Here is a 22,145-nt window from a genome sequence, read left to right as displayed (position 1 = left end):
TTTCTTGTGCATTTTGAGAGAAATCCAAGATAAATTTGTAAAATTCTGCAACTTAAAGATATTCCAAGAAGAAATAAAACAATTTTAATTTAACTCTTGCTGTAGACTGTTAAACAAGGTTAAACTTAAAAAGAGGTTGTACGAGTTGTCTCTCTTGCATTTCCTTGATCAAATCAAGCGCACTGAAGACTGGAACTTCGAACGTCAAACTGGAGACATAAATTATAGTTAAAAATATTATTTATATCTCTGATCAAGCCATATTTGCGATAAATAATTATACTACGACACACAATTTGAGGAATAGTTTTTTTTATAATTCCGAATAAATTAAACTTGTCTCAACACTTCCGTAGATCTTTGTGTGGTTTTGAGTTCCTGTGGTCGAAATTAAACGGTGGTCGAAATTACCCTGACTTACCCTATTCTTTTGTAAAAAAATCTTTCTTCTAAAACAACTTAATACTTTATTTTATTTTATTTTATTTTAAAGCTCATATTGCTTTAAGAAAATATCGGGTTTTTCTTTTTACCATAGATAAATAATTCATTCACTTAAACTTGAATGATTAAAAAATAATAATATTATTCATGCATTCTTTGACAACATAGCCCATATTTCTCTTAGCTGAATTTCGTATTGGAACTTGGGGGGGGGGGGGAAGGGGGGGGGGACCTAAAGCCAAGCCAAAGACATGCTTTTATGTTTCTGCTGAAGGGGTCCCGGGTTCGAATCCCGGTCCAGCCATACATTTTCTCCTTTCCTGTTACATTTCTTTAAGCTGAATTTCGTATTGGAATTTGAAAAAAAGGTGGTTTACCTATAAAGCCAAGCCAAAGACATGTTTTTATGTTTCTGCTGAAGCATATTCTAGAGGTCTTAATTTTGATATTCACTATCTCTAATTTTAATGGTCATATCTACTATTCATGAATTTCATTAATCCTATTACAATTTTTTCCCTTTATCAGTGTATACTCTCCTCTACTAGGGATACATAGACAGGAGTCAAATCTGGCTGTTTGTGTGAATTAGGGCGTTTTCCCACGTACTATTTATGTTAATATATTCAATTTATTTATCGACAACACCATCATACATTGGCATATAGTCATGAAAACAACAAACAATAACATAAAATCAAATATATGTTTACATACTACAAGAGACTGATCATGAATATGGGCGGGTCCAGGATTTTATCCGGAGGGGAGCTTGGGATACGACAAGTCACTTTTTAAAGTCTGTTTTCTTCAGATACAAATGGAATGCAAACATGATTATAATAATTATTTAGTGGTATCTGCATTTAAAGAAGATAAAAAAAATTGTATCTAGAATATCGAAATCTAGTTTTTCATAAGTCAAATTTGGTTGTTCTATGGTATAACATATGAACAGCCCCCCCCCCCCCCCCCCCCGGGGCAAAAAGGAGATGTTACAGCGAATCTTCAGTTCACTTGATCAATGCTAAGAAAATAAAATTGTTCTTTGATGGCTTTTTTCAAATTTTATCCTGTACTCTGCATTGAAGATTGATTGTCTTGAAGAAGGGACCATTCATAGTTTTTACATTAAATAATGCAGATATATATAGGTGATATCACTCATTCCATTAAGTGTTATCACCCATTCAAAACGATGAAGTGATATCAGCAATTTAAAAGAAATACGTTGTATCACCAATTCACATACTAGTAAGTGATATCACCTCTTTATTCCGAAAAGACGATATCACCAATTCCAAAAGGTAAATCATCTATTCGAATAAGGGATAACACCTACTCGGAGGTGATATCACCTATTCAATTCAAATGAGTAATATCGCTTGCATGTTTGATAAGGTGATATCATCTACTCGAATAGGCAATAAATACAAAAAACGGCGCCTCATAGACCAAGTATCGTAAACTTTTAAGGCAATGTTTATGCTTAAACAGGACTCATTATTATTGAAATAACCTGATTTTAAAACCTATTTTTCGTTGATAATAGTAAATTATTATTACTAATAACATTTTGAGTATAGAAGGGCACAACATGATTTTGTAGTCTGGCACGAATATGCATGCATGTATTCTGTTATTATTATTTTTTTTTGGGGGGGGGGGGTCGTTAGGGAAGTTTATTTTCAGCGATAAAAGTTGAAATTCTCGGCAATATATATAATAAACGTTTGATTTAAGATGTTAATCAACAGTATCAGGCATTTCGCCCCAAAATAATAAAACTTTTTTTTAATACTTTAAATGCAAAAACATTGCTGGATTACCGTTGTGGACGTTAAATTTTTAAGAGAGTTTAGTCTTAGAGTTGAAATCGATCTTTAAATCATTAATACGATGTAATATTGTAGGCGACATAAAAATACCCCCCCCCCAAAAAAAAAAAAAAAACATACGTATAATACATGTATTTCATTTTTGAATCAAATATGTTTTAATAATATATGACATACATCTAATTCTTATCTATTTTTTCACGCACCTAAGGAGATGATAATGGCAAAAGACAGCCTAATATTTTTTCTTCAGTAAAACCCCTTTATCTAGAAATTGGTCGAGTGATATATACCCTTATCACCTGCTATGGGGTTTATGTCTCCCAGTTGATTCGATTTGCAAGGCTCTACGCATGAACAATTTCTAAAACGAGGCAATCTATTGACAAACAAGTTGATTCAACAAGAATATCAACAGTCTCGTTTGAAGTCATCATTTCGCAATTTCTGACCTTGTCAGCAAATACAGTCTACCATTGAGTTGAATGCTGACTGACGTTTTTCATACTAATTGTTATAGGCCATTATTTACACTTCGAATTGTCCACGGATTTTTCCGTTTTTGCGAGCATGACAAAGAGCACACGGCGGGTTTGACCGGTCGACAGGGGATGCATACTCCTACATGGCACCTGATCCCATCTCTGATGTTTTAGAGGTCCGTGTTTGCTCTGCTCCCGATTTGTATTTTTTTGATGAACTTTTGAGCTTGATTACTGTTCGTTATCTTCGTGTTTAGTATAATCTACCAGACGCTCGGCTGTCTCTGTAATTGTCTACTTCTGAAACGAGCACCTGTATGAAGTCACTCATTTGCATCGATATTTATCTGCCATAAAACTTTACACATACATGTATATATGCCTAAATATGATAAAATAACCCTCTTCTCGGGTAACATCAATTTAGACTGCTTTGCGACTTATATATGTACACTCGAGGTATTTCTTGACTTGTCAATTTTTTAATGATAAATTTATGCTCCCCCAGCCTGGGTGTGACTTATGTATATCTTCGCTTCAGAAAATAAATAAAATCTTAACTTTCCTTTATTTAGTGAAGCGAACACAATTTAAGTCACACCCAATTGAGAAGAGAATAAAATTACCAGCAAAAACATTTTAAACACGTTCTCCTTATTATCATGTGAACAGCCAGGATACAACCATGATTTCAAATTCAGGACGGGTACATGTTCCTACATGTATAAGGGTATAGCGCTGTCAAATAACACAGGACATACCGCGGTAGAGAACAAGAAACTGGGAGCTAGGATTACTGTGTATTACACAGGGATCTCAGGTACCTAGTCATACTTACTTTTCTATAAATAATGAAAAAAAGACCCAACAATATGACCCAATCCTAGCTTCAATGGGTCGTGGATTAATCAAACTTGAATCCACTAATACATGGGGGAAAATGATTCTAAATGTCATTGTAACTTATATGGCCTTGCAGTTCTGGACAAGATTTTTTTTCCAAAAAGTTTTCCACTGAATATCTGTTTTATGTAAATCTCCAGTTTTAACTCACCCTAACTCTAGTGACAATAATTCGAATAAACTTGAATCAACTTGATATAGGAATGTTTTAATTCAATATGATTAAGTATCACTTTATTCCCTTATTGTGACCGCACCCTATACCACTGGAGGCCATAAATTGAATAAAGGTGAATCTACATCACATGTATATCATGAAGCTCTTAATGTTTGTATAACTCCACCAAACACATGTATTTGCCTTTTCTTGACTATATCTTCTTGGAAAGAGACGTGACATTTAATTCATTGGAACAAACTTCCCTGCACCCAAGTATGATACTATATACTTTGTGCCAAATTTGGTTGAAATTGACCCATTTGTTCTGGAAATGAAGATGTGAAAAAGTTCAATACAACGACCACAATACCAACGAGGACAGACAACACCAACGACGACAGATAAATTTTGATCAGAATTGCTCATTTGAGCAATCTAGTTACATCAATTCATTTCAAAAACAACACTGAGAACCCTAATAATAATAGATATAGGACAGGCACATGTCCCAACCACATCCCCCACCCCAAACAACTACAAATATACTAAAACCTAAATCATATTTTTAACGGATTTCAAATTCATCAGCTAATGCACGAGTCTTTTTTTATCATTAGTGGATGCGAGTACACGTGCATATTTTTCCCATATATACATTTTTATCCTCTAATGAAAAAATGTAAGTGAACGTTTTATATTGATGTTTACGATGGTCTATCAATAATGATAAAATTTTATCATTACAGAAGAATAATCTATTCACTAATGCAAGATTCTGCAAGATCATTTAAGTGATTTTATCATTAAAGGAACCTCACTACTGAGCTTATCATGCTTATTCCTTATGGACTCAATCTAACAGTGACCACAGACACTATATAGCCAATAAAGCGATAAAGCTCTAGATTAAAAAAAATCTCACTTCCATAAATATATAAATGTATATGCAGAGTGGTAGTGATGTCTTAATCTAGGGCTTTATTTGCTACTTTTCGATGAAAATCCAGGTGCCTATGTTGCCGTGAAGTGTGTGTGTGTGTGTGTGTGTTTGTTGGGGAGGGGGGGGGGGTCTTACTTTCCGGAAATGTTATAATTACCAAGTTGACTTCAATTTTAGCAATCGTTGGTACTTATCCCGTTGTTACTTACTGTTGCAAAGTTTTGTGGTTTTTGTAGATTTTTTATGCCTGTGTTGTTTAAAGGCACGTTCCAGACTAAAGGACATGAAAAGTGAATGGGAAAGTGATATTTCTAAGTGGTAAATGTTTGAATTTTATCTACGAAGTAATTGCATAGTGGTAGAATCAGGAATAAACAGTGACCCCGCCCATCTGCTAACCAGCTAAACTGGCAGCCGTTAGTAGATTCTAGTGATCTGATGAGAATTCGGAATCTTTTTTTATAATCTTTTATCGAATATAATGGAAAGTCCAGTATCTATTAATCAATCAAAAAGCTCAAACCCTTTTCTTATTAAAAAATACGAAAATAATATACAACATCCTCACAATGTCAAGGTTTTGTGATTTCGGAACTCCACACAAACCCTTGACATACGTCGCTATTTAAAAGTTGGGCTAGAAAGCTACTATTTCGTTTGTTCCTGGTCTAGGACTGGAACCAATCAGCTTTTATTGTATAGGTAAGATTTGTAATTACTTGTCTTTCAAATGGAAAGTGTCGATATTGTAGGATTTGTGACTAGTTAACATTAAATGAAACATCAGGGATTAATCTTTGGAAGATCGTCCTCCTAACAATCACAAAACATATGCTCTGGAGTTGGGCCATTTGAAAACGACGGATTTGAAAAACATATTCTCATTGGTTAGTTTATAATTACCCATTACGTCATGTGTAACCACAAACCCAACTTTTAAATAGCGACTTATGTCAAGGGTTTGTGTGGAGTTCTGAAATCACAAAACCTTGACATTGTGAGGATGATCGAATATAGAACAGAATGAACCATCTTCTATTCTTTTGCCACATGGAGCAGCCATATTGTTTCACAAAAGTTAAGATTATATCAAGTTGTATAAAGTTACTTCAATTTTTACATCATGTTTATATTTTTTTCAATCAGATTTATCATGACTATTGTAATCAACAATTAATTGACATCTGGCGAACTTTAGCATCAACTTTCAGTTGTGGGCAACAATCGAATCATCAATAGCATATTCAGTTATTCTTGTTTTCCAAGTGTTTTACTGAATAATATTTTCTTTTGTTACTCCCCCCCCCCCTTAAAAAAATGGTAAAGTGTCATATTTCTGTTGTAAATAGTAGAATACATGTACAGTAAACAACTTATAAATTATTTACATGGTTTAAGTGTTTAAAATGTTACTGAAAATTAAATTTAAGTCAGTCAAAGGGGTTACCACTGTCCACCAAGAGACCAGAGTCAGTATGTGTTAACTCTTGTAAATGCTCTCTATTAACTCACACAGTGTCCAAGCTGGATATTGTAACTCAACGATTGAAGCAAAAGCTGGTCTTTGTTTTTAACTCACTGCATCTTAAAAGATACCTATATATGTTTCAAAGTAATATTAAAATATTTATGTGTATTTCAGAAATACTAGTTCTATTCCAATATGCTCTTGAGAAAGAAATGGGTAACAAGAATTCTGCAGGTAATCTTTTTGCTTTTCCATGTGTATAATGACCTAGTTAAACCAAAGTATCAAGACTTCATGTTAAAGATCAGGTGTTACTGTTATCATGTCTCTAAAAATCTTTTAAAACAACAACAATAACCACCCCCACAGATGTTCGTATCTGTTGAACTCTGCATATTACAATAATAAAGTAGACTTAGCACCTTCTTCTTTACTCTATATTATCATGATTATGGAGCATTTGAAGAATGCATGGTCTAATATTTCAAATGACCTTTGATTTATATTGAAGATTTAATTCAGGTAATATTAAAACACAAATCATTTAATATTCAAATGCTTCATTTTCTGTATCAAAAATTAACAAGTACTGGTACATGTATTTGTTGATTGGTGCTGCAAAACTATGACAAAGGAAATCCAGCAATGCCTTTTGTTAATATCTGGTGTGAGAGAAGACGATATTGTATAAATATTACATGCAATACTGAATATTTTATATAAAGATATATATCAGTGAACCTTGTGCACATATATTATGTGCAGTTAATATATTTTTGGAATATCAGCTGTCGTCAAGCAATGTTGCCTGTTGCTACTTTCAATCATACTGGAGGGTGTGGTTTCATCATTCAGATTGTAAAAGTGTTTTCAAACAAATGTTTCTTGACAAATGAGATTCAACTACAGTCAAACGTTACATCGTTATCTCGAACAGAAGGGACCGAGAAAATACTTCGAGATATCCGAGGATTCGAGATATCCATGGTAAAATACTTAACGAATAAGCAGTTGGGACTTCAAAATGACTTTGACATATCCATGGTATTCAAGATATCCGTGTTTGAGAAACCGAAGTTCAACTGAAGTTTACATGAAAGTATAAATGTTTATGATAAATGATATTCTGAGACACATAAATACATTGAAGTGACAATCAGTATGTATAAAAAGATGACAGTGAAAGAGAATTTGATGTGAAATAATTCTGTTGTCTTGGTTACAGGGAGGTCTGCTGCTGATACTGGTTGTGACTGCGATAGTTAACATTTCATTTATAAAGCAGACCCATCAGAGAAACCTTGATCAAGGTCAGTACCAGGGCCCCGAATTTGACAGAAATTTCTATTTTTAGTAACCATGGCAATACTGTTCAACATATTCAAAAACTGATAAATAGACATGTATTTTGTAAGTACTCTTGTACTAAGTTATATTGAAATTGGACTGAAACTGTAGGAGGAGTAGTGTTTTGGAAAAAAAATTGTTTACAGACAGACAGATAGACAAACAAATAGAGGGATGGATAAATAATGGACACCTTACTATTACATAAACAAACATACAAACAGAAAAAAAGAAAAGAACAAAAAAAGAAAAAAAAATCAGCAAAATAAAATTTGTTGTGACAAACACTCTGAATGTGATAGAAGAAATGCCTCTTGGATATTTTCTGTATCTTCTCTGCCCGAAGTTTTTCTCTAGGAAACCAAATAAAGAGTATATTTGAATGAACAGATTACCAAGTAATAATAATATCTGAATTAGTGTTTTTTTCCTCAACATTTAACCTTACTACCCCTGTGGATTATAATGAGATGGATTTTTTCGATTTTCTAATGAAGCCGAAAAGAGATCCAAGAAAAGAGAAACCCCAGCCGTCTCCGAGAAAAAAGACGAAGAGAACCCCCCCACAGAGATATCACTCGGTGTAACGTCAAGCAAGTCCCTGGTGTTAGTAACAATCAATGGAAACACGGTGTGTGTTTACAACAAAATAGTAATTATATTGGATTAAAAACTGAAGAATTGACTTGATAAAATGTCCTATTGTTATTTTCTGTTTGACCAGAATGCATAACTAATAAAACAATAAATTCCTTAAGTTTTAAGATTTGTACTTGGTTTTAAAATTTTTAGATGTGAAGACCTTTGTGTGTTTGTTTGTTTGTGTGATAATTTGTTCAGTATTTTATTCCTCTTATTGTCCCCAGGTTTACCAGGATGACGACTTCGATGTCCACAGGGGAATCCATTTATTGGTCCTAAATCAAGCAACAGTAAGTATGGAGTTTAAAGTCTAGAGCTTATCAACATGATCAATTTCTGAATGAGTAAGAACACTGTTATCAAGTCTAGGTCACAAATTATCTACTTTTGTGACAAATATATGCAATATCAGATGCAAATATTAACATTTAACCATACTAACTATAAATATACATGTATTAGTTGCATGGAAATGTCATTATTTGTGTCTTTAAAAAGTTTTGATATTGCACACAGATAGAAACTTCCATGAATTATTATTTGGGATTTTTTCTTTATTAACATATCTCTCACCTGTTCATTTTGAGAGTATGTTTTTTTAAATTTGTTATTTTGTGTTTAGGGCCATGTAATGGCAAAACAGGTGTTTGATACGTACAGCGCAGGAGAAGACCAAGCCATGTTAGACTTCATTGACCGCATCTCTAAAAATAGAATCTTAGTCTTCACCATTAAAGTACGTATCAGGAGAATAGTAGGGCATACATGTACTACAAGGTTATTTTACTGCTAGACAAGGGAGCAGGACTGGAGGATTCTCCATACAAATTATTCATACTGCTTTGTCATGAAAATGGTATTGGTGATGACTTGCTACTTTAACAAGAGTATTAATAAGCTTGAATAAATTGTATACATCTGTCTGAAATAGTAACATATTTATATTTAGGTAAGCCAGATCTTGTTCAGATTATTTTTATTTCACAAGTCTCTCATATTAGGATCTGATCTTGCTGTATGTTAGAATCATACAAAATACAAATATGTGTGTATTTGAATCATCATCATGTAGATCATACATTCTAGTGTATAATCAGGTCTATCACTTTATTTTACTTCTTCAGGATGAGGGGTCATTTCAGCTAAAACCTGAAGCCCGGGCAGTCCTGGGCAAGATGGGCAGTGTGACAGTAGAGAAGCTAACCTTTAGGGACATGTGGATATTTATCTGCTTCAAAGGAGGTGAGTACAGAGCATTGATTCAAGAAAAGATTCAGAAGATAGTTTAAAAGATGCACTCAGAGAGCATTGATTCAGGGAAATATTTAGAAGCTAATTTGAAGGAGGCACTCAGAGAACATTGATTAAGGGAAAGATTCAGAAGGCTAATTAAAAGGTTGCTTAGAGCAAAATTTAAATGAAAATTTGAGAGGAAACTGAACTTAAAATTATTTGGTACTTTTACTGTATGTATCTTATTACAGTGAAATCTGTCTAATCTGACACCTGTGTAATCCGTTTCACTGTGAATTCCAACCCTTATCTAAGGCATTCCCATTTGACTGTTTTCGATGTTCTTTATACTGTGTACCCAGTCTATTCTGTCAGAAAATTTGTTTCCCAGTGTATGTTGGATTAGACAAGTTTCACTGGAATAAGTTGAGAAAAAATGACTAATTCGTTTTTTTTTTTTGTAGTCTGAACCTTTTAAGTTAGTAAGCTCTGTATGTAAGATCATGATTCATTGAGAATAAACTGATTGCAGGTGTTTTTGTTATTATTGTCATGAATGAATTACAATACCTGTGTTGTACTTTAAAGTATACTTATATGTACAGTCAAAACTTGTCATCTGAAATTCAGTGGGGCCAAGAAAAAACTTTTAGATATCCAAGAGTTTGAATTATTGAGGTTAAAATAAAGGTGGTAGGAACTTTCAACTCACTTTTGATGCCTTCCTGTACTTTTACAATATAAATGATATTTAGGTAAGGTCATCAGTGAGCGCCACAACAAGGCTGCAAGTATGGGAAGCTGGGGAGATCGAATTACTGTCACGGAGGTCGTTAAACTGGTTCCAGTACAAGGTAAGGAGTTCAACTGGTACCCTTACTTACTTCCCATATTTGATATGATTTGAAAAGTGTGTCAAACTGCATTAGAAGCAGTTTCATTAATGTTTTCCTTAGTTGAATTTGTTAGGGAAACCTGAAATAACATTATTCCCTTATTAAATGGATGGTAATACAATTATTGGTAGATTCTAATTGTCCGTGGACAAAGACTGAGCCTAAGAGACAGGCATTTTGTGAGAAGATGGAGGGGTATGGTAAGGTTTGTGACTGCCAAAATCCTGACCCAATCACATTCCATCCATCAAAGGTAGGACAAATTCCTATAAAGCATATAATGCTTGCATGCATTTTTCATGTACATGTTGTTCATGGACTTAATATCATGAGTCCAACATTATTATTACATTTTTCTCAATTACACAGACTGTGGTCTAACTTGCCTGATATGTATATCATATATATATATTTTTTATATTATGGTGGAATAGTTGGACAAGGATAATTTGGAGAATGTGGCCATAACAGTGATAGCTAGCAACAGACCCCAGTATATGTACAGGTGAGGGGTACAGGTGTATACCTATAAGTTACCCAGAGTTAAATATGAGGGTACAGGTGTATACCTATAAGTTACCCAGAGTTAAATATGAGGGTACAGGTGTATACCTATAAGTTACCCAGAATTAAACTGTTTTAAGTTGAACAGCAGATGTACACAATTTTCATGCTAGAAGTTTCTGAATTCTGGTGCCCCATGATTTTTTGTTTGTAAAAAATAGAGTATTATATTTTAAATACTGTACTTATTTTTTCAGAATGCTTATCAGGCTTTTGTCCACAGCTGGAGTAAAGCCAGAAATGATCACTGTTTTTATTGATGGATTTTTCGAGGTGAATATTTGTTTACTCTGCTAACAAGTAAATGTGACTTTAGTTGGACATGTTAACATGGAATGCCATTAACATGAAAAACTACTTAATCCTCATCAGATAAATGATGAAATTTGAGAGACCAGGACTTTTTTGAACCATGTACCCTCTTCATATCTCTGGAAATGAAATATAAATCAACATCTTATAATGGCATATAAACAAGGAGGGAACATCAGGGTACATGTTAGAACTGTTATGAACTCCCCATAGAGCTTTTAGCAAAAAAAAAAAACCAAAAAACTCCATGCCTAGAAGATTATAAATGTTAAATAATTCACTATTACTGTCAGTGTGAAACTTTGACCAATCAATGACAGTGTATGTATTTTTTCCCTGTAGGAGCCTCTTGAGGTGACGAGACTCCTAGGATTGAGGGGGATTCAGCACACGCCGCTGGGGAAGAAGAATGCGAGGGTCAGTCAACACTATAAGGCCAGTCTGACCTCTACGTTTGACCTTCATCCAGTGAGTACTCTTTCATTGTCAAAGTATCATCCTCAGTGTATTCTACACTTGTAGGTAAGACTAGAATTGGCTTTGAAAAGCAGACAAATTTTGATGTGAATCCACTTTAATACAAATGTAGGATAAAGATATATAGATGTTAAGGCATTGCAATTATTGGTGAATATATTTTCAGTAATCAAAATTTAATTTGTAACTATATTCCAAGAGTTCTGTATCAGAGTATCATGCAGTAGATCTTTATTACAAATATTTTGTATCTCTAATTAATTCCTTACAGTGGATGAAATTAGTACACGTTCCTTTTCAGTTGTATCTTGTATTCGTTATAGAGGTGTATAAATGTGTGTCAGTCAAAAGCGATTTAGAGCTTAAAATGTCTTGTTATGTACAACACTATGACTTCAAATACAGCTAACAGTCTAACATGTTCTCCTTTACTCCACAGTCAGCTCTGTACACAATAGTTATAGAAGAGGACCTTGATGTATCACCTGATTTCTTTAAGTAAGTGGATTATGTGACAAAACTAAATGTGTCAACAGAACCTTATTGTGGCATTATTTAATTATTATGTTCATATAAAGTAAGGTAAATGTTGAATGTTATTTTGATATAACAAGAGTTTGTTTTTTTTCCTCAGTTATTTTAGTCAGACAATCCATCTAATGGAGAAAGATGACACTCTATACTGCATCTCAGCATGGAATGACCAGGTAGGCATAGATATTGTATTGTATTTCAACATGGATTGACCAGGTAAGCATTGATACTATAACTTATCTCAGAAAGACTAAGTAGACATAGATACTATACTTTATCTTAGCATGGAATGACCAGGTAGGCATAGGTACTGTACTGCAACAATGAATGTCTACCAGATGATTATCTTCCATATATACATGTACTTTATTTAATAGTCTTTCTTGAAACATTGAAAAAATAAATGCCAGTAATGTTTAATCTGAGAATGAAAGTTGAGACAGATTAATTTTTTTGTATTAGGGATACTCCCATTCTTGTAAAGAGCCCAGCCTTCTCTACAGGGTGGAGACGATGCCTGGTCTGGGGTGGCTACTCAAGAAAAAACTGTTCAAAACAGAACTGGAGAAACAATGGCCATCCCCCGATAAAGTAAGAGTAATGTTACTTCAAAAACATCACACATGAGACATACACTCATACAATCAGCCTGTTTTCTCACACATGAGACATACACTCATACAATCAGCCTGTTTTCTCACACATGGTACATCACACATGGGACATACACTCATACAATCAGCCTGTTTTCTCACACATGAGACATACACTCATACAATCAGCCTGTTTTCTCACACATGGTACAACACACATTTTTTTTGTTCCATGCTGTTGCAAAAGTGTGGGGACATTAAATCTCATTTTTCCACCATCTGCCTGTCTATCTGTGGATCTATCTTTCATTCTGTCTGTGACAAAAACTTTAATTAGTCATGACTTTGGAATGAGAGAAGATATGGCTTTCATACATGTATTTCACTTGTTTATTACCTGTGCTTGGAACTTTCTGAATGTTCCAAGACTTTTGACATCCTTACATTGACCTTAAAGTTTGACCTGAAAATTTTACACATTTTAAATAATTTTAATCTTGGCCATAATTTTGCACCAGAACACATTACTTAAAAAAAAGGTAACACTTTTAGTATCATGGACAGACAGAACACAATATGCCATAAATCATTGCACCCCAACCCTGATTAGAGCCTGAAAGCAGGGGACCACAATACGTTAAGACAACACCACACATAGCTCAGAAGTTTGTAGGAATACAAATGAAAAGACAAATTTTTATTCTTATATATTTACATTTGCAAATGTTTTCCCTTATATAACACTATCTAAGTAAGGCATATTTAATTCTATATACATGTATTTGCATTTGCTGTGTTTTTCTGCTAAGCCAACTGTGAAATTGATTTGAAAACCGTTTCTGTGTATACTCACGCATAGAAATATACACAGAGAAACTTGCGCTAAAGTGACATCACAATGAGGCTACAGAGGCGTTAATAGAAATATGACGATATAGGGCAGGGAGAAATTCAAACATTAAGTGTGTTTTTGGTGCATTTAAACATGTAAAATGTAAATAGAAGGAATGTTTTTAAGTTAAGTCTGACTTCCAGGTAGGCATATTTATCATGAAGCGCTAGTGCGTTTCATGAAATATGCCTACGTGACAAGTCTGTGTGATTTACACACCAATAACTTACACAAAACTTAAAAACATTCCTTAAGTTAAAACAGGATCGTCACGTGTCCTTAAACTCATTGTTAAATCAAAACGATTGACATAATTTCACAGTGACGATGTAAATACGGGTTGACATATGATCAAATCTACCATAAACCCTTCGGGCTTTCTGGTATTTGATCACATGACCAACCCGTATTTACATCCTGATAAAAGTTTAAAAATGATACCTTATTTCTTAAAAAAATCCTCATCAGATTTTTTTAAGCCCCACTTTTAAAGCAAGGGGGGTTATGCCCAAATTATTCTGAACAATGTAGATCATTATCATTTATATTTCCTGTCTGGATTATATTTCCTCTGAATTATAATTGTCTGGATTATAATTCTGCCTGGATTATAATTCTGTCAGGGTTATATTTCCTCTGAATTATAATTGTCTGGATTATAATTCTGCCTGGATTATAATTCTGTCAGGGTTATATTTCCTCTGAATTATAATTGTCTGGATTATAATTCTGCCTGGATTATAATTCTGTCAGGGTTATATTTCCTCTGAATTATAATTGTCTGGATTATAATTCTGCCTGGATTATAATTCTGTCAGGGTTATATTTCCTCTGAATTATAATTGTCTGGATTATAATTCTGTCTGAGTTATATTATCTGCTGAATTATAATTGACTGGATAATTTTTATGCCCCGGATCGAAAGATCCCGGGGGTATATTGTTTTTGTCCTGTCTGTCTGTTTGTCTGCTTGTCTGTCTGTCTGTTGTCAACTTTAACCTTGCCCATAACTTTTGATTGGTTGGAGCTATGACTTTCATATTTCACATGTGTATTCCTTGTGACAAGACCTTTCTTTGGGTACCATCATATTTGACCTTTTGACCTTGGAGTTTGACCAACTTTTGCAAAATTTTATGAGACTTTAACCTTGGCCATAACTTCTGAACAGTTGGAGCTTGGGGTTTCAAACTTCACATGTGTATTCTTTGTGACAAGGCCTTCTTTTGGATACCAACCACTTTGACCTTTTGACCTTGACCTTGGACTTTGACCTACTTTTAAAAAACTTTAACCTTGGCCATAACTTTTGAACAGTTGGTGCTTAGGGTTTCAAACTTCACATGTGTATTCCTTGTGACAAGACCTTCCTCTGGATATCAACCACTTTGACCCTTTTGACCTTGACCTAGGAGTTTGACCTACTTTTGAAAAACTTTAACCTTGGCCATAACTTTTGAATGGTTGGAGCTAGGGCTTTCATACTTCACATATGTAATTCTTGTGACAAGACCTTCCTTTGAATACCAACGACTTTGACTTTTTGACCTTGACCTAGGAGTTTGACCTACTTTTGAAAAACTTTAACCTTAGCCATAACTTTTGAATGGTTGATGCTAGGGCTTTCATACTTCACATATGTAATCCTTGTGACAAGACCTTCCTTTGGATACCAACCACTTTGACCCTTTGACCTTGACCTAGGAGTTTGACCTACTTTTGAAAAACTTAAACCTTGGCCATAACTTTTGAATGGTTGGTGCTAGGGCTTTCATACTTCACATATGTAATCCTTGTGATGAGATCTTCCTTTGGATACCAACCCCTTTGACCTTGACCTTGACGTTTGACTTTTATTTAAAAAACTTTAACCTTCACCATAACTTTTGAACAGTTGTATCTAGGTCTTTCAAATTTCACAGGTGTTTTCCTCGAGACAAGATCTTTCTTTGGGTATCAACATTTTTTATCTTTTGGCCTGGATTTTGACTTGCATTTGAGAAACTTTAACCTTCGACATAAGCTACCATACGGGGGCATAGTGTTTCACAAACACATCTTGTTCCTGTTTACAGCAGTGGGATTGGGACATGTGGATGAGGCTGCCTACCATGAGGAAGGGCAGAGAGTGCATCATCCCGGACATTTCACGGACATATCACTTTGGGTCCAAAGGACTCAACATGAATCCTTATTTCCAGGAAGTTTACTTCAAGAAGCATTCCATTCTGAATGAGTCCAATGTCATTCTGAAAGATTTAGACAGGTAAACAAAGCAACGACAGGTAAACAAAGCTAAGACAGGTAAACAAAGCTAAGATATGTAAACAGAAAGACAGGTAAACAAAGTCAAAAAAAGGTAAACAAAGCTATGTGAAAAGCACCACTGCTAAAGTTTGTCAACTGACCACTTACAAATTAGTGTTATTATGAGAACATAACCACTTTTTGAATATTGATTAGGATGACATCAGAGAAATATGAGGAGTTGATTAATGAGATTCTGAAGACAGCCAAAGTGGTAGACCACACCAAAGACCCTTGTGATAGTAGCCTCATTCCAAAAAATCAGGTAAAAACAAAATACAAATCTCATTTCTAGAAATAAAAGCATGTGAACATGAGATACAAATCTCATTTCTAGAAATAAAAGCATATGAACACGAGATACAAATCTCATTTCCAGAAATAACAGCATGTAAACACGAGATACAAATCTCATTTCAAGAATTAAAAAGCATGTAAACACAAGATACAAATCTCATTTTGAGAATTAAAAAGCATGTAAAAGTCACCTCCTCATTTCTGAAATGTATAAAAAAGGAGAGAAAAATGAACACATTTCATTAATTACTGACTTTATTACAGTAGCTCACCTGAGCTGAAAACTAAAAATAAATTTCAAAATCTTCTTCTCAAGAACAACTTGGCCAGAAAAGCTGAAAATTATGTGGAAGCATCCTGGGGTAGTGTAGATTTTAAATTGTTCAAATCATGACCCCAGGGGTCGGGTGGGGTCACAATAGGTATTACAGGAGGGAAAATCTGGTGAAAAACAGCAGGGCCAAAGTTACTAAGGCAAGCGTTGTGGCTCATGTGCCTCTTGTATAACAAGCTTCTGAGAGTTTTGCATTAGCAATACTAGTCCCCTACCGGCAAGTGTAATCTGGTTCCCGTTAAGAATTGAAAATGCCATAATTCCGTCAAATATTAATGAAGCGGGACGAAATGCAAACTTGTTCTAAAACTAATCAAGGTAAAGCCACATACCAAAAATCAGCTCAATATCTACAAGCATTTAGAAGAAAATTGCGGAAAACCCGTAAAAATTGAAAAGGCCGTAATTCCGTCAAAAATCAATGAAGCAGAACGAAATGCAAACTTGATCTGTAACTCATTAAGATACACCCACATACCAAAAATCAGCTCAATATCTGCAAGCGTTTAGGAAAAAAGTGCAGAAAACCAAGTGGGACAGACTGACAGACAGACAGAGGGACAGACAGACAGACAGACGGACAGACAGACAGACGGACGGACAGACGGACGGACAGACTCAGAGGAAACCTATAGTCCCCTCCGGTTTCACCGGTAGGGGACTAATAATTACATATTTGATTTTTTTCATTCTGTCTAGGACACTGTCCATGTGTTATATATACTTTTGTTTTATTTAGGACACCGTCCATGTGTTATATATACAGATGCAGCATCCCACAGACTTCACTACGTGGAAACAACTTGCCAAGGTATGGTGCTATATATTATGACAGCTCACTAAGGTATGGTGTTATATTATGACTGTCACAGCTCACTAAGGTATGGTGTTATATTATGACAGCTCACCAAGGTATGGTGTTATATTATGACAGTTCACTAAGGTATGGTGTTATATTATGACAGCTCACCAAGGTATGGTGTTATATTATGACAGTTCACTAAGGTATGGTGTTATATTATGACAGCTCACCAAGGTATGGTGTTATATCATGACAGCTTACTAAGGTATGGTGTTATATTATGACAGCTCACCAAGGTATGGTGTTATATTATGACAGCTCACTAAGGTATGGTGTTATATTTTGACAGCTCACCAAGGTATGGTGTTATAATATGACAGCTCACTAAAGTATGGTGTTATATTATGTCAGCTCACCAAAGTATGGTGTTATATTATGACAGCTCACAAAGGTATGGTGTTATATTATGACAGCTCACTAAGGTATGGTGTTATATTATGTCAGCTCACCAAAGAATGGTGTTATGTCATGACAGCTCAACCAAAGTATGGTGATCATGACAGCTCAACCAAAGAATGGTATTATATTATGACAGCTCACCAAGGTATGGTATTATATTATGACAGCTCACTAAGGTATGGTGTTATATTATGACAGCTCACTAAGGTATGGTGTTATATTATGACAGCTCACTAAGGTATGGTTTTATATGAGAGCTCACTAAGGTGTGGTGTTATATTATGAAAGAGCTAAGGTATAAATGCTTGTCAAGGTTTTTGCATGAGGATTTGTTATAATAGCTTGATTGCCAACTTATTTAGCTCATTCTGTCTTTATTTTAGTGTTACCACCTTTGGGATCTTGATGTTCGAGGGCTTCATAAGGTAGGATCAGTCTCTTACAAAAACTTTGTAATGATTTTAGATCTAGATATTAATTGTTTTATTCCAAACTAAAAACAAATCTGTCTTGAAACATTATTAACATATGTCATATATGATATTGTATATCGCTTCTTTTTAATTCAGTGTTTATTTTGTGCATATGTGCATGTTTATCAAGGTCATATGAAAATATGAAATTTATACCATTATATCATTTTCTAGACTTAAAATTTTGAAGATGTTCAAATTGAACATAATTTATATCTACTATATTTAATATGTATGTATATTGTATCCTAGAGTAAATAGAAATATCAAGAATACTTCAGTCCAAATAAAATCTTATTTACTTGTATAACAGAGCATGTGGCGACTTTACCTCAATGGTACACCAGTCATGTTGGTAGGAGTACCTCATTCTCCATATCAGTAAGTCTGTCTATCTATCTGTCTATCTATCAGTCCAGCTGTCTGTCTGTCTAACAATCACTTTGTACCTCTGTCTACATTGTATAAATCCATACATTCTGTGTAAACTCAATTTTAGGATAAGGTATAAATACATTTGTAAAAATGAAGAAGATGATTATCTTCTGATATTTTTTTAAATATACAATCTATGATATTTATGAATGAGGAATATTCTTTTTAGCTGGCCATAATCTTTTTTTTGATTTGTAGTACACATAAACCCAGCAACGTGACACCATTTGTCCTTCAGGAACCGTCAAAGAAGCCATGATGGTAATATCTAGAACTCGGTTCTTCCACAGTCTACAAATCACCATACCGGTGGAAGGAAGAATTTTGTAGCTTGTGTAACCATATTGTGTGTAGCCATGTCGATATCAAGCACAACTCTACACAGATGTCCTAAAATATGTAGATGATGGCGACGTGCTGCCATGCCTCTCTTTGTGGAGGCTTTAGTTTGTCATATATTTGATTAATCCTTGTGGTATTAATTGATTATTTTACACTAGTAATTATTAGTGTTACAAGAATTTTGCCTTATTTACACGTATTTTACACTAGTTATTATTAGTGTTACAAGAATTCTGCCTTATTCATTTTACACTAGTAATTATTAGTGTTACAAGAATTCTGCCTTGTTTTGTGCTATAATGTACTAGGCCACTTCTGTTGAGGCTTTATTATTTATTTTGAATGCTCTTTAGGGGCATTAAATAATATTATACAGTGTACATTTCTTTTTTTAACACTGAACTATAAGTGTTGTAGATTTTGCATCTTATTTTTAAGATGACAGTTTTAAGAGAAATCTGTGTAACAAATATTTTTTTATGCATTTGCTTTATTTAGGTAATGAAACCTGTAAAGCCTGAAAAACCCTTATCTTTATTATCAATTGTTATATCAGAGTTGTTGATTTGCAGGTGGAATTTGCCTGAAAATTATTAAACTGCAGGTAAAATTTACTAGTAGTTTGTACGTTTGAAGTTCATAGCGTATTGCGTGCTTGAATTGTTATGCAATATTTTGAATTGAACTGATTAATTTTTGATACAGATTTGTGAAGAGATTGAATAATCTCATGTGTTTAAATCTCAACTAAGAAGCAGATATTCTAGTCAGAAATCTTTTATATTTATTATGTTTATTTTTTGTTAAATCGTTGTTCTATACTTTCCAATAATGTTACCTAAGTGTCACCCCCTCGGCATGAAATGCTGTTTTTTTTCTGCGTACACCTGTATTTTACACCTGTTGGTTCTCCTGATATGTATATTACTGCTGTTATTTTTGAGTCATAACACAGGTTGTGAGTTAACATGTTAATCTATGCAATTTATTTTGAAACTGTTAATTTTTGAGAGAGAGATATTTTGTTACATTGTATATTTTCCTAAGAATATTTTTTTATCTCATTTTTTGTTCTCATTATATTCAACTTTTTCCTTTTTGAAATTCAATATAAATGACTCTTCCTCTTCTGTTCAATAAATTGATGAAGACAATAATTACACTGGTGAAATGGCTAATTCATTTCCACACTGACCACCATTTGCTCACAAAAATAATTGAATTATGTTTTATCAAAGATAGTGCTCAAATGTCAACTTCAGTATATTTTTGGTGCAATAGTTTTACCCTTTAATTGCTCCTGAGTTGATGATTTAGTCATCTATGTTGCCTTGTGATTCAGTATTATGAAAATCTTGAATGTGTTAGTCTTTGCAATAATACACTTAACATATTTTTACCTCATTTGTTTATTCAACAATCAACAAACTCAGAAAGGTACAGACCAAAAACTTGCACAAAAATCAAATTAGTTTCAGGTCCATTGTCTTATTATATTTTAAGTTGATTTTACAATAATTTAAGTACTTAGTAACTGTGTTCAACATTTAATACTTCAACTTTTCCTGAAAAAGGAATTTTTTCGTTAATAATCTAGTCTTAGCTGTAAATTTTGCTGTCTAGTGAGTATTTATCAATTAGATTTCAATAAATTGTTATAACTTTAAAATATTTGTTTTTATTCAATGTGTGTATGGCATGGACTTTCTTTCAAATGAAGATATTTTACTTGATCACAAGATCATTGTCAGTTCTCAAGGAGCAGGGTCTGCTTTGATGTCAACAAAACCATAAATTCAAGTTTTTTTTTAAAGTGCAGATACTTGTGGCTGTCCCTTCACTGTCCTCTGAAGAACCCTGTCCTTGGATTTTTTGGACGAAAAGTCAGGATGAAACATTGGTTAAACAATATTTCATGAGAACATTTTAAAGTATAGCAGCTAGTAATTACATAAAAAGCTTGAATTCGGAAGCAAACTTTTGAGAAACTTTTATAAGCTGTTTCCTTTTGATAATTTAAGATAAATATATGACAATAGGTTTCTTGCTTAAAGATGTTCATACTCTGTGAAATAAAACGCTCATTTTATTAAACTGTCAATTATAGGATATGCACATCTAATTTTTTGCCAATACAGGCTCGTAGCAACGGTTTTAAAAGTCGGGAGGGGGACCATTCCAAAAAATCTGACGAGCCAAAAAACAAAAAACGTAAACTATCTATACCCGAAAATCCTATTTCGTATGTATGTATGTGAGGTGGGGGCCTTTCTCTAACTTTTAGGTATATTTTTTTTCTCAAATGCTGGAATTTGCGAGTGCTCGACTTTACAGGAACAAAGAGTTTGGGAGAAGGGGGGGGTGCAGCACCTAAATGGAAATTTACATGAAAATTATAGCGAAAGACTGCTCAGAAAAAGTACCCCACCCCCACCCGCGTTCTACGGACCTGTAAAGAAATAATTAATATTCCCAGACTTTTCACATTAACTATATTGTTAGTAAATTTGACATAGAATGTAACTTTTTTTTCTCCAAGCAAATAGTCCCTAGGTGTAAGGAAAAATTCAGCAATTCATTTTTTTTTTTTTTTGGAAAGAAAGAAATCATCCCGCTCGTACACTGATCAAAGATATGTTGACAAGGAAAAGATAGATCACTTGATTCACAGTTAATTGTGACAAATTAATGTCGCCATCAGATCACAGGGAGTCCGCAAGATCTTAATTCTACAGCAACAATCATTCAAACATCCATTTAAAGTTAAAGGAATTGTGTAAGTAACGCGACCTTATGAACAAAGAGATTTTTTGTTTGCGAAGGAACATGTATGAATTTGACTTCAATTAGTTAGTTGATTATTTTTTTTTACCTACCTTTAGTAGAAGAAAAAATTCTTAACTACATACATTTTCACATGTACATGCATGTATATTGCCCTGTAACATGTTCCTTCCATTGTGCTTTCTCC

General features: G+C 33.9%; 1 protein-coding gene across 1 annotated transcript; it reads left to right on the top strand.

Annotated features, from left to right (window-relative positions):
• The first annotated feature begins 5,008 nt into the window (after positions 1–5,008).
• Positions 5,009–20,784, top strand: LOC133200809 (protein O-linked-mannose beta-1,2-N-acetylglucosaminyltransferase 1-like). The gene is made up of 21 exons (XM_061336624.1): positions 5,009–5,085; positions 6,410–6,469; positions 7,461–7,545; positions 8,080–8,213; positions 8,449–8,514; positions 8,847–8,960; positions 9,349–9,466; positions 10,213–10,311; positions 10,485–10,606; positions 10,788–10,858; positions 11,115–11,190; positions 11,572–11,697; positions 12,146–12,204; positions 12,341–12,413; positions 12,703–12,831; positions 15,801–15,991; positions 16,189–16,297; positions 17,403–17,474; positions 18,308–18,349; positions 18,711–18,778; positions 19,031–20,784. The coding sequence occupies exons 2-21, from the start codon at positions 6,431–6,433 to the stop codon at positions 19,089–19,091; spliced, it is 1,854 nt and encodes a 617-aa protein (XP_061192608.1). The 5' UTR covers positions 5,009–5,085; positions 6,410–6,430; the 3' UTR covers positions 19,092–20,784.
• The last annotated feature ends 1,361 nt before the right edge of the window (positions 20,785–22,145 follow it).

The sequence above is a fragment of the Saccostrea echinata genome, unplaced genomic scaffold (genome assembly GCF_033153115.1).
Source record: "Saccostrea echinata isolate AGI-Se365-2 ecotype Australia unplaced genomic scaffold, CSIRO_AGI_Sech_v1 ptg000041l, whole genome shotgun sequence".
Lineage (NCBI taxonomy): Eukaryota > Metazoa > Mollusca > Bivalvia > Ostreida > Ostreidae > Saccostrea > Saccostrea echinata.
The sequence above is the reverse complement of the archived record's forward strand: the minus strand, read 5'-3'. Positions and strand labels throughout refer to the sequence as shown.

Excerpts from the sequence above, each read along its gene's own strand:
- LOC133200809 (XM_061336624.1), top strand. The coding sequence starts at position 6,431 with ATGCTCTTGAGAAAGAAATGGGTAACAAGAATTCTGCAG. Across the intron at positions 10,859-11,114 it reads AGACCCCAGTATATGTACAG|AATGCTTATCAGGCTTTTGT; the intron begins GTGAGGGGTACA and ends TTATTTTTTCAG. Across the intron at positions 12,414-12,702 it reads TCTCAGCATGGAATGACCAG|GGATACTCCCATTCTTGTAA; the intron begins GTAGGCATAGAT and ends TTTTTGTATTAG.